The sequence below is a fragment of the Sinocyclocheilus rhinocerous genome, unplaced genomic scaffold (assembly GCF_001515625.1).
Source record: "Sinocyclocheilus rhinocerous isolate Xijiao unplaced genomic scaffold, SAMN03320098_v1.1 scaffold1724, whole genome shotgun sequence".
Classification (NCBI taxonomy): Eukaryota; Metazoa; Chordata; class Actinopteri; order Cypriniformes; family Cyprinidae; genus Sinocyclocheilus; species Sinocyclocheilus rhinocerous.
Genome location: NW_015626034.1, coordinates 750,140 through 765,961, shown reverse-complemented (window position 1 = coordinate 765,961; position 15,822 = coordinate 750,140). Strand labels below are relative to the sequence as shown.

General features: G+C 36.4%; 1 protein-coding gene across 1 annotated transcript in view; it reads right to left on the bottom strand.

Annotated features, from left to right (window-relative positions):
- Positions 1-5,858, bottom strand: part of LOC107708707 (alpha-N-acetylgalactosaminide alpha-2,6-sialyltransferase 5-like) — a 53,246-nt gene extending 47,388 nt beyond the window's left edge. Inside the window, exons 1-2 of the mRNA XM_016513011.1 lie at positions 5,727-5,858; positions 4,912-5,103 (exon numbers count right to left, since the gene is read on the bottom strand). Of these exons, the coding sequence (XP_016368497.1) occupies positions 4,912-5,103; positions 5,727-5,741 (207 nt within the window). The 5' untranslated portion in view covers positions 5,742-5,858. The remainder of the gene's footprint in view (positions 1-4,911; positions 5,104-5,726) is intronic.
- Between the last annotated feature and the right edge of the window lie 9,964 nt (positions 5,859-15,822).

The window sequence follows — 15,822 nt, the reverse complement described above, 5'->3', positions numbered from 1 at the left end:
TTTTTTAAATATTTTAAATATACACATTTAAATAGTGGCTGTCATAAAAACTTGGACAGATTTATTCAAACTAAAGAACGGTTTAATACAAATGCTATTGATATTTCTAAAAAATTAACAGTAAACATCAGTTTACAAATAGTGAATTAATAAAAAGAAATTAAGAACCACATGCCTGTATTTTAAACCTATTCTTTTTTTTGTATAGGGTCTTTTTTTTTTTAAAACAATAATAGGGCCCTATAAAATGTTCTTGATTTTTCTGGTAATCAGATGAAGGCATAAAACATTAATTTAATTTATAATGAAAATTAAACCCTTTTATTTTGTTGGCAAACAAAGTGCTGCACAACAAAGGTTTACTGTTAAAATTAAAAATAAAACAAATGTGATTATTCCTTTAAAAATAAAGATGTATTAATATTTATTAGCAGTAGTAGCATTGAGTCTTCCGACTGCTAAATAGTAATATATTCTGACAGTTTAACGTTAAACTAAACTTTTATTTTGACGGGTTAGCATTTCACCTGAGCATTGCGAATCATGCGTATGGCCATGATAAGCGCTGAATGAATGACAGGCTTTCTGTTGTAACATCGCGCAAGGTAAATAAGGGTGACATCTAGTGGAGAAGACTAATGATAAGATTCATGTTAATCAGATCTTGTTTTAAATGTGCTGAAATAAATCCCGGTAAAGATCAATTCACTGCTTTTGAGAATCGATATCTAATCGATGTCATTTAAAAAAACGATTAATCGAAAAATAAATTTGTTTTGCCCAGCCCTACATTTGATTGTGTTCCTGATGAAGAAAACCGTAAAGTGCTATACTGGCACAGATAGCATGTGGTTAAACTGGATTGCAGATGAATGAATTGGGCTACATACAGTGTGCAAAAGTGGTACAAGTGAATGATACATTTTCCTCATATACATCACATACACAGTCATACACAATCAAATACTGAGGATAAAAAGTAGAAGTCCTTGGAAGTCCACATGAATGCTTCAGTACGGAGGTATCTCTACGTCGCCTGTCTCAAATCATAAGATCTAGTCAGTCCTCTTAATTACCCAATCCTCAAAGTGCATATGGATCCAAACCTGCGTGCAACTAATGTGCTGTGTAATGAGAAATTGCAAGAGCTATGGACTATGAAATAGTTTTCTTACATTCTTAAAGGAATAGCTCACTGAAAAATGAACATTCTGTCATTATTAACTGTCATTCCAACCCTTTTTTTCTGTAGGGTACAAAATGAAATCTTTTTCACTGTATGACGGTTCTTACTAACCAAGGGCTGTCAAGCTTCAAAATGACAACATTGAAAACATTTCATAAAATTATATTTAGTTCATTTTGTATATTATATTTCAAGGTTTAACATGTTTTACTGTACTTCATGTTTTGAAGTTCAAATACACACAAAGATAAATTAGGCAAAGATAAGATAATGTGAAAGATTTTTATTTTTTTTGTCAGAGGAAATGCTTGTCATTTGAGAAGACTCCAAATATAGTGCACTACATGAATAGACAACTTTTTTGTCCTTTTCTGGGTTTTACAGCCCCGGTCTTCATTTACTTTCATTGTATGGAACAGAGCAGCGTGAACATCTCCATTGGTGTTCCACTGAAGAAAGTCATATGAGACTGAAATGAAATGAAGGTGAGAAGAAGACGGCAGAGTTCTTATCTCTTTAAATTCTGTGAAACAGTAGAATGCACTGGCATACATTTCTTAGCATTTCAAAGAATCCAGCTGGGTTTAAAAGCATTTTAAATAGTATTTCATAATTCTATTTGCGTCTGTGTGCGGTTCTTTCAAACTGAGCCCTTCCAGTATCTTCAAACCACATTAGCAGGCTGTACGTTCTCTAGCATGCTCTTGAGAATTGTTACTTTTGAACTGGCAAGTCTGAATTTGGGGCAGTATAATATGCATTCTTTCTATACTGTCAGCCAGACATCACGGATGTAATGATGGACTTTTTTAATCCACCCACATAATCCGATGGCAAACAAAACAATAAGCAGCACTTGGCATCTACTTTAAAGATTAAACCCCTGCCCATTTTAAAGTCTTAGCAGCATAAATGCATGTGCACTCCGCCATCAGTTATACCACCAACTGCTTTTAAGCAGATTCATGTGCTTTGCTCCCATCTTTGACCTTACTGTCCTGAAAAAAATTGGAAATGTTGAAATTATACATTGCTTTCGCACTGCCATACAACGATCTGATGCAGAAACCCAAATTCAGAGCTGAAAGAAACAGACCTCCCAGACATCTATAGAGGCTCAGACACTTAAATATTACTTGAAAGGGCATGCACTGAATTCTGATCCTCTTCACTTGAGTCATACAGTCAGAAACAAAAGCTGCAACGACATTCATTAAACCAGTATCTGTGATATTGGAATGTTAGTCGAATGTATTTATAAAAATAAATAAGATAAAAAAGAGAGAGTGAGAGACATACTGTATTTCACAAAGGCGTTAAGACACTCAAAGATCATTAAAGATTACAAAACATCTGATGTCTGCATTGGGTCTTGTTATTGAAAATTATTCCATAAAGACAGCAACAATTCTCATCCCAGAACCCAAAATAGCAGCATGCTTAATGCATTATCAAGGTCAAAGTTTAGAGTGTTTGCTAGTGACTAAATAAAATAGAATGCAGAAATGCTCAGTCCATATTTAGGTTCTTGCCTACATTGTTTACATGCCAGTTTGACCCAAATGAATGAGTTTTAATTAATATATTAAAACAATTGCATTATGAAATGAAATCATTCAAGAAATGTCAACTCCAGCCATCAGATACCTCCCAAAAAACCCTGAGCATCAGAAGGCCAACCCATAGAGAGTCATCAAAGCAACTCGGCTATCGATCAGAGTCATTTGGCTTTGTCAACAGCTCTTCTGTGGCTTAAAGTGCACAGCGCCTACCATAACAGTACATTTTCTATCAGCCCTCATGTGAACAACAATGACAGTCACTAGCAGTGGCATCAGACAAGGTGGTGTCAGATCTCATTGTAGAAAAATTGCTTTGGGTTTATCAATAACAGATAGAAGAGGGCAGTGAGGGATTTCGCTCCAGTTGAAGCTGATATTGCTAAAGGCAGGTGAGTATCGAACGGTCCGTCTGCCTGAGCCAGGGGTAAATAGTGATTAATGGGCAATGGAGGAAGGTTTCGCAAGGAACTGTGTGAGTGCCTGCAATCTGACTCTTCTCTTCAACCCTGCTCTGCTCAAGCTCATGCAACTCTGTCGATTTCAACAAGAGAAGTGAATTCTGAAGTGAAATGGAAATATCTTTTTTTTGACTAAAACGGCTCCAGCTAACCAAAGATGAGATTAGAGAACACCAGCAATGATTTTATCATTTTCCAAACTAATCTGGTTTATTGATTAGCCGTGTCAGCAACTGAATAAGCTTTAAATCTGTCAGAATGGCTCAGGCAGTATTGACTGAACTGGATCCAAGTTTGAAAATAAGCTAGGAGAAATGTGTCTGCCTGTTGTCAGTGGTTACACATTTTAAATGCCACAGTTCAATTTTTAACCACAAGACCTCCATTGTTAAAAAATACAGTACAGTAAAAGTACTTTCTATTGTGCTATTGGCCTAGACAAAACTAGTTTCCACGAAAACTAAAAGAAAAACTCTGAAAAGCACACTGCTATACAAAATTCAAGCTTAGATAATGATGTTGAATTATGAACATTTAAAGAATAAGACAGGGGTGGAGAATTTTTCTAAAATCTATTGAACATTTTCACCTTTATAGCAGATGGAAACATTCTGTGACAACATGTCCAAATATTTATAGAATATTTCTCACTGCTATTTGCCATATATCAAGATTTTACAATTTTGTGGCAACTGTGAACGAGATCAGGAAATGACTGTGATGTTGCAAAGTGATTAGCTGTCTTCATCGCAGTAATCTCTTGAACATAAACAGATTAATATTATATAATTTTTTTATTTGAAATTATGTCACCATTCTTGACTTTTGTATGCTGAGTGTTAATAGCTGTTCAAACCATTTCCACTATTATATTAGGACTGTTAGGCACAAAATTGCTACAGTACATAAAGTGCAGATTGCAAGTTATGATCAAGCTTAAAGGTCAATCATAACGCTTATACTGCTTCTCCATGTAATAAAGGAACTGACTATAAAACTATTACGGGCTAGAAGAAAATCCTGCAGTTTGGTGTAAAATGCTCTATAGCCTACACTGATTTCACAGTTAAATTGAGAATATAGTATTTTATTGTAAGAAATTACTATTAAATCTTAAATAATTAAATAATTGATATAAAAATTATATATATATATTATGAAAATTGTGTCAGTATCCAAATATATATCGACCTAACTGTACAGATCACTCTAGATATGTTGACTGTAAAGTTACTTCAAAGGTTCATGTTAGTACTTTAATCAAAGATGCTACTTATGAAAATTGTGTCAGTGTCCAAATATATATGGACCTAACTGTATATATATATATATATATATATATATAGGTCCATATATATTTGGATACTGACACAATTTTCATAATGTTGGCTCTGTATGCCACCAGAACAGAATTAAAAATAAAACAATCAAGAAATCAAGATAACATTGAAATGCAGACTTTGCAATATTTATATTATTATTATTTATTACTATTATTATTATTTAAAATAACACTGATACAGCTGTTATAGATAGTTTTAGCTCATGCAGCTTAAACCCGCTAATAACCACCTTGGGGTAGTGAGAAACTTGCTATTTTGTTTCAATACACAACTGGATTTTCCAGAAGGACATAGAAACGTGCATCGCTCCATTGGTTACGGACAATTAACTTCACTTGAATACATAAAGTAGGCGCGTTTACCTTGTGCTCAATGATGCTGCTGTATCCCTGCAGTGCTGGAGGCGCGCGGGGCGCACTGGTGGGCTCCACTTTCTCACCTGACGCGCCCTTAGACGCGCTGGATGCTGTAGTATTATTATTGTAGCTGACGCTGTACACGAACAACAGGCTGGTGCACATGGTGATCGCGAGAAACACGGCTATTCCATGACGCTGGAAAACACGAGGGCAAAAGTTCAAATCCACACAGAGCGCAAGGTCATAAATCATCACCAACTCATGCCCTCAGCGCAGTCAATTATAGGATACAAATCACATTTCCATGCTCAAATATTAATTAGTTTGGGACTGAGATGATAAGAACTTGCAGGTTGTTACTAAATGCTGATGCCTAAAACTAATGCATCAGATCATGCAATAATGGTTTTGCATCAGCAACATTAGACTAAGTACGATAATTAGGCTTATATGGTGGTCTTATCTTAACAAAAATAAAAAAGCGCTAAAAAGCTACCTTATTGTGTATTTAATAGTGTCATACTAAAATAAGAAAATTGCTATGCACAAGAATACACCACATTCTTATTACATGTTTAAAATAACATTTTAAAAAGAAAATCACAAACGCCATGTTCTTTTCTCAAAGCAAAATTTCCTGTCCCCCAAAATTAATTTCCGAAAAGTCATTATTCAGGAAAAGGGGATTAGGTTTTTTTTTATATTGTCTTTAATCTTCTTTCATTCAGCATGTGAAAGCAACAGAGAGCCGCAGTACTTCAACAACAATGCTGCACAGGAGAGATGCGAGACATTCAAACAGTTTTCACTACAATTACCATCGGTGTCTTCATCCTGAAGCCAGCTGGAATATTCCCGGGAATGTGCGCATGAAGATCCACTTTTTTCCCCCGATTGTTGCTACTTCATCAGATTATGTCGTCATTAAATTGCCGCGCTCCGCTCGCGCTGGGAGATGCCAGTGTGTGTGCGGTGCGCGCGGACTGAACCCATTCTTGAGAGCGGCGAGCAGAGAGCGAATGTGACAACGCGCGGTCCTAAAGAGCATGGGCTTTGAGTGTGAACTCTAATTCAGCGTTCAGGACAAATTGCACACTTACTGTATAGTCATTGCGGCGACATGGAAATAAAATAATCATCTGTTTTAAGAGGCTAATATATTTGTGCTTAGTGTTTTTTTTTTCTCTTTTGCATACAATGTGCGTACAACTGTGCAGGAATATTACAGGTTCAATCAGTGCTTGAAGTGGAAAAAAGAAGTGCCGGTACCAATGTATGTATATAATGCCAAAAGAAAGAAAGAAAGAAAGAAAACTGTCTAGAGCATTTTTTATATAAGCACCAGTTGAGCTGCGATACCAAACAGGCGCCAAAAGATCACTAAACCTGCTGCCTTAACCTGACTGTACATGCTACTATACGGATCCATGCAGAATAACTAAACCGCTGACCAGCATAATCTAAACCACCTTCATCCGGCATTCATTATAAAACACTTGTGCTTTTAAGCCAAATACACGCTTAAAAGAATAATTTATTGCCATTTGGACGAGAGTCACTATTCTCTCCGCCATCTCTGATGAAATCGTCCGTGTTTTCTTTGCATTAGCGCTGTTTTGAACTTATTAATTATTACTAATGCATTCCCTTACTGAAATCTTGAACTTTCCAGAAGTTTACCGGATTCAAATGACCTCCTGGGTAGTGTGCATTATAGTGTCATTTCTAATCACCTAGACACTGACGCTTTGACTCAGTACCGGCAACATGTCAGAAGTGCCGCTACACACGAAAAAGTGCTGGTACACTAAAGACTAAAATATTGAAGTGCCGGTACTGCGTACTGGTGCGTACCGGCCCACTTCAATCACTGGGTTCAATACACGTTAAAGCTCAATCTACAGCTTATGCATATTGCACACACACAAAAATGGTAAGAGTTGAAACAGCCAGTAAATTCTCGAGTATAATTATGCTGCTTTCATATCTAAATTCCCTTGTTTACTAAAATACTTTTTAATGACATACCTGCGATTTTGAGTGCAATACTTGTCTTTCATTTTCATATGCTGTACAATTATGTATATATATTGTAATTTACCTGGCAAGGTTTTCTTAAATATTTACCCTTATATTTAATTATAATTTTGTTTTAACTTAACAGAAATATTCAATATTTAAACCTATCTTGATTTAACTTCTCAGAGCAGTTGATGGGTTTGACCATTAAAAGAGCAGAATGTAAAAATTTCAATGTGATGACTTATAATTCTTATGATACTGTTAATGGTTTATTCCTGCTTCCCTGTCCCCTTTTTTCATTTATTGTAGGGCTGTCAAGCAATTATTTTTTTTATTATAATTAATCACATGATGTGCTGATTAATTAATCGCAAATTAATCACACATCAATTTTGGCTGAGAAATTACCCCCCAAAAGATTAAAGTAATTAAATTTTAATTAGATGAGAAAAGCATTAAATAAACATTAAATAAAAAAAAATTACAAATAAAAAGTAGCTTTAGAAAGAAACCTTTTGATTCAACAAAATAATGATAATAAATGGGTATTCATTGTTTTTTAGGTGGCGGCAAGTCACTGTCTTATGAGTGAGTCATTCAGTCATTCATTCAACCAATTCGTTCAAATGGCTGATTCATACAAAACACCCTGTCCTAAATGGCACACTTCCTGTGTCCATCGGTACTGTTCTGTGTTCAAAGATGCACTGTAAAATTATTGCAAGAATTTATAACTTTTCTATCAGTAAATACTGCGTTATAATGATTCTTCTCTTCAATAGGCAACTTGGACCGTATTTACTTTTCATTCCTTTTTTTCCAGTCAGTGTAACAGTGTACTTTTGTTGCACTGTATGAACTGTATGCACTAAGAAAACAAGATAAAAGAGTTTTTAGACAACATAAATATGTAACAATTAAGCGAGAAGGGGATGCTTGTAATGCTATTAGCTGAAAGGCTGCATGGTAAACATTTTTATATGCTAACAGCCACACACTCAAAAAAAAATAAGCTATTAAAAATTTTTTTTTTTTTATAATACTTTTATTTATCATATGAATCCATCAGATGTATTTATTATTACTATGGTACTCTATATCATATTATTGTTGTAGTTGGTATTTTATAGATCTTAACTAATTTATGATTATTAGTTTATATTATTACATATTTTATTATATACATTTAATATTAATAGTATTTTCTATTTTATTGTTGTGTTATAAAATATTATTTATTTTTATACTATTATACACGTTTATATTATTATTCTTATTTTAGCTGATTTGTTGCTATATGATTATACATTCGATTCTATTTTAGTTATTTTTGCTATTCTATATTCTATTATTATTAATAACAAAAATACTAATATTATTTGTTACTCTATATTATGTTATTATTGAATTAAACAAATATTATTAAATATCATTCATCTAATTTATTAGGATTATTTTATATTATTTAATATTTTATTATATATAATTTTATTCTAATAAATTACTATTCCTTATATTTTTAGTAGGCTATTATTATCATTTATATGTTGTTGCTCTATATTACATTATTATATTATATCAATTATATTATATTAGTTTATATTACTTTATTTCCCGTTTCCAACTAATTGCAGCACAGGATGGAGGTCGGTCTCTTTCCAGGTCCAACAAGTCACCTGGGAAGCCCCTAATGCTGACCCTTCTATGAGGTTGACCCCCGAATGGGCCAGCACCAGACACTATCCAGACTAACCGGTTCACACCTACTGAACGCGAGACAGCAGTCCCACGAGAAGCTGAACTGAACCCCATCTTTCACCCACCGAGCGAAGCCTTCTCTATTGATCTTCACTGTGAGTGAGAGAAATAAAGCAGCGTCTCACTATGGTAAAAGTGTTCCAAGTGGGACGAAGAGTGAGTGAGAGTGTCACACCACCTGATACCATGGGTCATTCCCATATAGTATATGGTGTGTAGACTAGAGGAACACAACCCAACAACATGCAAGACAGCGATCCCGTGAGCAGCTGAACACAGATACCCATCCATCACCCGCTAAAGTTCTTCATTGAGCTCTGTGATGAGTCAAGCTGCGTTGATATGATTAAAACTTCGGAAACCCCTTAATCTCTGAGTTGTTGGTTTCTATAGGTGTTCCTGGTTGGCCGGAGTATCCAACTGTATCAGGTGGTTGTGTTTGAAATTATGACAATACATTAAAATAATATGAAAAGAAATACCAGTTTGCATCATCAAGCAGCATAACAAGCTGTTTTCAGCTAAAAATAACTGGAAACGAATGACACTGGAAGCCTCACACATTGACAGCACTTACAAATGTTACAAATGGCCACAACTGTTAAAGGTAGAGTTCACCCAAAAATGAAAATTCTGTCATTAATTACTCACCCTCATGTCTACTGTTGCAGTTACCCGCTTTCCACTCATCACACCACTGGAGGAATTGGCCTCCTTCCAATAATCCCGGGAGAAGCTGAATACAGAGGCCCATCGGTCATCTAACTACTGTTGACAGCAATTAAATCGCCGAAGACGTTCGAATCTCTGAGTTGTTATCGGTTTCTAATAGTCTGACCTTCTTGCCTGTGTTAGCCAACTGCATCAATTGTATCTGTCACGAATCCGGTCTATGAACTTCCGTTCACTCACCACCAGAGGTCACCCGCTCACTACATGGACTCTCACACTACACAGACTGTTACACTATACCCTGGACTACATTTCCCATCATCCATTGCACTGATTGCACACAGCTGTAACCAATCACATGCTCACCTGAAAGCTACTAATAACACACACTATATAAATCAGTCAGTTTCACACCACCATTCAATGGCGAGTATTGTTTAGCATTTATCACTCTTCTAGCGGTAGCTACTTTACGGAGCCAGTTCCCGGTCTAGTTCATAGTTTAGTCTAGTCTTGCCTTGCCTGTTTTCCTGTGTGAAGATCTTTGCCTGTGTATTACGGATTACCCCTTTTGTCAAGCCCTCTGGATTCTGTTCGCCTATCGAAGACCCACGCTTGTCCTAGGATTACTCATTGTCTTGCCTGTGTTGTACCTGTTTGCCATTGTTTGACCCATGCCTGTTATATGACCTCACATCTTGGAAATAAAGCCTTGCATATGGATCCACACGTCTCACGTCTCGTTCGCCCCGTTACAGTATCGGCCGCATCGCTTCGTTGCTTACTTGAGTCGGGGGTCTTTTTTATTAATAACTGTCGTAGATTAGAGGCGATACTCCTAGTAAGAGTGCACAGATTATGTTGAAGTTTGGCGTGTGAAGTCATAATACTGAGGAATTTAGAACGCTTCCTCATTTAATATTAAAAAATGGTCTGCCTCGCTGGCAGTGTTGATTGGTTGATTAGAGTCGCCTCTTTTAAAAAGCTCATGCGAGCAGCAGAGAGAGATCTGGGCTACTTGCTGTAGGTCGACTGAAGAACACTATAACAAAACCTGATTCTCTGTGTGTTCATCTTGCGAATAATTTAAAAAGTTGAATGTGATACTGTTGTGTTGGTTGATACAAATATCCATTGTGTTTATGTTGAGGCTGTTGTCACAAGTGGTAAACACTGTAACTATTGTAAATTATTATTTTCACTACAAAAAAAAACGAATTTACTTTTAATAATAATAATAATTGCAAAAAAAAATTTCACATGGAGAGTCATAATGCACAGCCAGCACCAAACGGACAGAACGGCAAAACTCAAAACTAACTGATCATTATACAGGTGAGATGTTGTTCCTGCTTTGGCTTTTCGGCCTGTCGCACCTCCGCCGGTGCCTTTAGGTCAGCTGCAGGGTCGTCAGCTGGAGGCCGCCGATCACTGATGTTTCGCCCCCTATACCAGTTCATCTCCCGACGGGGGGCAGTGGCATGTAGCAGACGTCTCCCCGCCACCCCCTGCAGCTGCCTTTACAGGGGTGTTGATCCCCACCCGTTGTGCTTTCTCCGGAGCCACAGCCAGTAGCTCGCTTTCTCGCTTGCTCGGAGTACTTGAGATGCTTCCTTTCGTGGGCTGCTGTCATGCCCACTTCCCAGGGGATGGTCAGTTCAATGAGGAGGACCCTTTTCTCCACCATGGACCACATGATAATGTCTGGCCGAAGGGTAGTTGTCGCAATCTCTCTTGGAAAGACCAGCTGCTTCCTGAGGTCTGCTAACATCTGCCACTCTTTGCCGGGTGTAAGCATGGTGTTCCTTTTCTGAGCAGGAGGTTGGAGCATGCTACCAGACTTGACAAACCCTGCCTGGAAAGGCTTTGCGGCTGCTGATGTGCGATTTGCTGCTACCCTACAGCTCTCCAGGACCTCCACCAGCTTGGCCAGGACTTGATCATGGCGCCACCTGAAGCGTCCCTGGGTCAACGCCACTTTGCACCCTGATAAGATATGCTGGATGCTTGCCTTGATGTTGCCACACAGGGGGCAGCCTACCTCGTCTCCAAACCACTGGGTGAGGTTCCGGGGGCATGGGAGGGTGTCATAGGTTGCCCTTAACAGAAAGCTGAGCCTGGATTGTGGCGTCCTCCAGATATCTGCCCAGGTGATGCGCCTGTTCACAGTCACATCCCATCGCGTCCAGGCTCCTTGACTGCCCTGGGATATTGCCTTTACGTGGAAGTGCTCCTGCTCCAGCCTGGTAATTTCATCCACCACCATGGTCTTCTGTTATGACCTGTTATGTATTCTGTTAATTATTCTTAATAGTTACACCATTTAGAATAAAACAAACTACTATTTTCGCTGAAACTAAATTACTAGAACTAACGAAAATTAAAGTGAAAACAGAAAATATAACAATACAATCTGATTCAAAATATTAACAAAAACTACAATAGTATATCAATGATGCTAAAATTGTTACTGTTGCTACATCCGACAAGCCACAACGCTTTCACACCACATCATGTTCTCACTCAGTGAAAAATACATCTCAGAGCAAAGAGGAAACTAACATCATGCCGACAGACAAGATAGAGCAAGTTAAGGGCCATATCATAAGGTGTCTGCTTTTTCTTAAAAATTTTCAACCCAATTTCATGAGAAAACAACTATTTTACAAGGTGACAATTTCCAATGAAATCATACAATGTTATTTGTACAGAAACACAATTTTTAGGGAAAAAAAAAAAAACTTAAGCGTGAAGGTCCACCCCAACCCCAATTTATACATAAATCAAACAAATGGGTCTTATAATAATACTGATCACCATAGAGCAGCCTGATTGCTTAAAGTTGTGAGACTAGTAATCATAAATGCAACGAGATGAAGAAGGTCATAAATAAATCTAGTCATCCAAAAACATTCATATTTATTGATGTCATATAATTGTTATAATCAATGTAGATAGCACCATTTTTTCTCATGGTAATTTGTTATACGCTATTATTAAAAACCACACACTAAGCGTGCAGTGAAATATAAATTACAAAAACATCCATTTTGGTTATTCAGGTCATATATTTGTTATAATCATAGTAGATAGCACCACTCTTTCATTATAGCTATTATTATAAACCACACTCTAAACTTGCAGTGACTAAGATAATGATTATAATAATTTATAATTTACATTTATCCTTACCATCAATTTTGCGTGTATTAAATTGGTATGAAAACAAAGAAAGAAAGAAATGAAGAAATTATACATTTTAGGTTTTATTATTTCTGATGAGTTCAACCCAAAGTTTTATGACAACTGTTGGTGAAAACTATAGACATGAGTGGGTAGTTCTATAAATAAATCCTACCAGTCACACAACTCCCATGATGTTTTTAGCACACTCCAGATAAAGCTCTTTACAAAAATGTATATGTCATAGCAGACAGATTAATGATTAGCATCCAGGTATTCAAATTATTGTATAATGAACTGTCTCTCACTTTTTCATCTTTTAAATGTTCCTTTATAAATTAGCCTACCGGTACTATACATTCTGTATATACATTCAGAAAATCTTCCAGTTTTGTTGACATTCACACAAAGACCAGTCACTAGTCAGACGGCTACACAGCATCTGAATTTACAAAAAAAACATTTCTTGTTTAAGAAGTGTTTTAACATCCACTACTGCTGAACACATTAATTTTATTTGAATTATGACTCAGTAGTTTAACTATGTATTACTATGTCTTTGGAAGACTTTTGTCTTTAAAACACATTAAAATGCATTTCTTATTTACATGTAATGCAGGCATTCCCAAACTTTTTTGTCATCTGAACCTCTTTCACCTAATACATTTACTTGAAGTACCCCAGACATTTTAAAATAAATATTTTAATCATTATCACACGTTCACAGTTCTGTGACACTGGTTAATGACATGCAGGTAAACAAATAAAATATTTCAATTTTTTTATTTGATTGATAGATTCATGTTATTTTACATTTTTATAATTTAATTAATTATTAGCATTTCACTAAACTCACGAACCCCCTGCAAGTTCCTTCACAAACACCAGTTTGGGAAACCTAGATGATGTAATGTAATGTTTAAAGCACTTCATGTTGTTAATTACAACAAATGGAATTTATTTTCTTACTCGTGTTTTTATATCAATATGGTACAAGATTATCCTATTTAAATCAATGTGATAAACAAGTGAAGTCAAAAGTAATCTAAAAGTAATCAAAAAGTAGTCTGATTACCTAAAATGTGTAATGTAATGGATTACGGTACTAACTACAATTTTCAACATAGTCTCATTGGAAATACGTGCCTCTATATAAATTTCTGGAAAACTGAAAAAAAAAAAAAAATCTTACCTTTATGTACAAATCACTGCAGTTTCCAGTTGAAATGAACACTAGAGGCAGTAAAACTCTAACAACTTTTATTACTTTTCACACAAAGTATGATTTACAGGTACAGAGTTTTGATTTATAAAGGATAATTTTCACACAATTGCTTGCAGAATATTATGTAATGATTTCAAAACAATTTTAACATCCTGCGCTTCATGAGTTTTCTAATTCAGTAGGTTTGCTCCGTAGCTCACGCAATACGACGTTGCACTTGAAGAGGTCCGGTACGAACAAAACAGCTCAAATCCGCATGAGGAACTTGAAATAGTACGGCTGCATCAACAAATGTGTTTTTATATAACTTTTGCATTTTTTAACACTGGGTAGGTTTAAGGTTGGGTTTGGTGTAGGAGATATTTCCAACACGATAGAACATTAACCTTTAGCGACACTTTAGAGTTCTGAATAGAGTTAGAATTCTGAACAGCCACAATATGTACCTCAAGCAGCGTAATAAAAACGCAGGAATACGTGCCTGTACCAACGAATTAAAAACGTGCCACAGTCACGTATTGAACATGTGTTTTAGCGTCACTCTCTGGACATTTCACTTTGAAACTACCGCGAAACATGCAGTAAGGTACGTAATAACGTTGTTGCAGAAATGTATTTAGAGGCATGCATTTCCAATGAGCCTGGGTTGACCATTTTTGTCATGTAATTTGGAATCAGTAATGGATTACAATTTACCCAGTAATCTACCCAGCTCTGGTTGCAAAGTGGATCAGACTTTATGCCGCTAGCCAAATGTCTGGCTCTGAGAGACTACCTATAATCCACAGTCCCACTGATAGAACATTATTTTCCCTTAAGCAGTTACTGTAACTGCTCTAGCTGAACTGCAACCTCAACCAATGTTCTGTACTAATTTAGATAAAATTCCTAATGTACTAATGTAAAGTCTACTGTGTTTTCAAAGCTTATTTAATGAAAAAAGGTCAGATGGTCATCCGACGCCGTCTGATGCTAGAATGAAGAGGTGTGTGCAAGACAGTTCGTTTTAGATCCTCGCTGATATTCATTTCTGTGAGAACCACTATGCCGAATGAGTTTGCCAAAGCACACTATGCACACAGTGTGTGTGCTCACCTCATTACATTTGCTGCCAAAAGGCACATGTGTGGATGTTGCTATGACAGCCACATTAGGAGAGAGGGAGAGAGCGTGAGGAAGAGGCGCAGCAACTGATTTGCTATATGTCGTCAACTGCATAAGATCATGTATATTTCATAATTCTTTCATATTTCAAGTCCCTTTGAGAAGTAGTAAAACACAGCAAGGCTTAGAGACACATATGCAATGCTGTGGGATATTTGTCCAGAAGAAGTAAATGGCAGACAACACAAAAAACTAATATATGCTGTGTATGAATTTTATGCTAAACCTGCTTATTTCAGATATTGTGATTTTTAGCCGAAAGTCTCATGGTCACGGCTCATCTAAAAGCTAAAGTTGAAAAGCAGCATTTCTCACCTCCAGTAAACAGAACAATAGTGATATTGCTTTAATGCAAATTCAGTAAATAAGAAGTTTTGAAAGACATTTTAGACACCATTTTGGCAGTTAAGACTGGAATACACTACACCACCTTTAAAATCCTAACAGATTTTTAAACACTAGACATCATACACTTGCTGACTTTGTAAATGGTTACAGAGAAAAACTGGGCATCAGACACTAACCGACTGAGGATCACAAACTACTAGGGCTGGGTAAAAAATATCGATATCTCGATATTAATCGATGATCATTTTTATGGAACGATATAGATTCTTAAATCCCAAGAATCGATTATTCTAACCTGTTTTCAGTTAATTGAAGGGCACATCCCATCCAATATATCGCAATAAGCATTGTGTGTTGGTACTTTTAATATGAAACAAAGTCTCAGATTGATGTATTGCATTATATTGTATTTTGGCGCTGTTTAATGTGAAGTGACAGATTGCTGTAGCGCGGCGCGCCTCAGTTCAATAATAAGCGGCAGCACGAGGCACACGTGAACTGATCATCTCCTCCACATTAATACCAGTTTCAGCACAAAATAA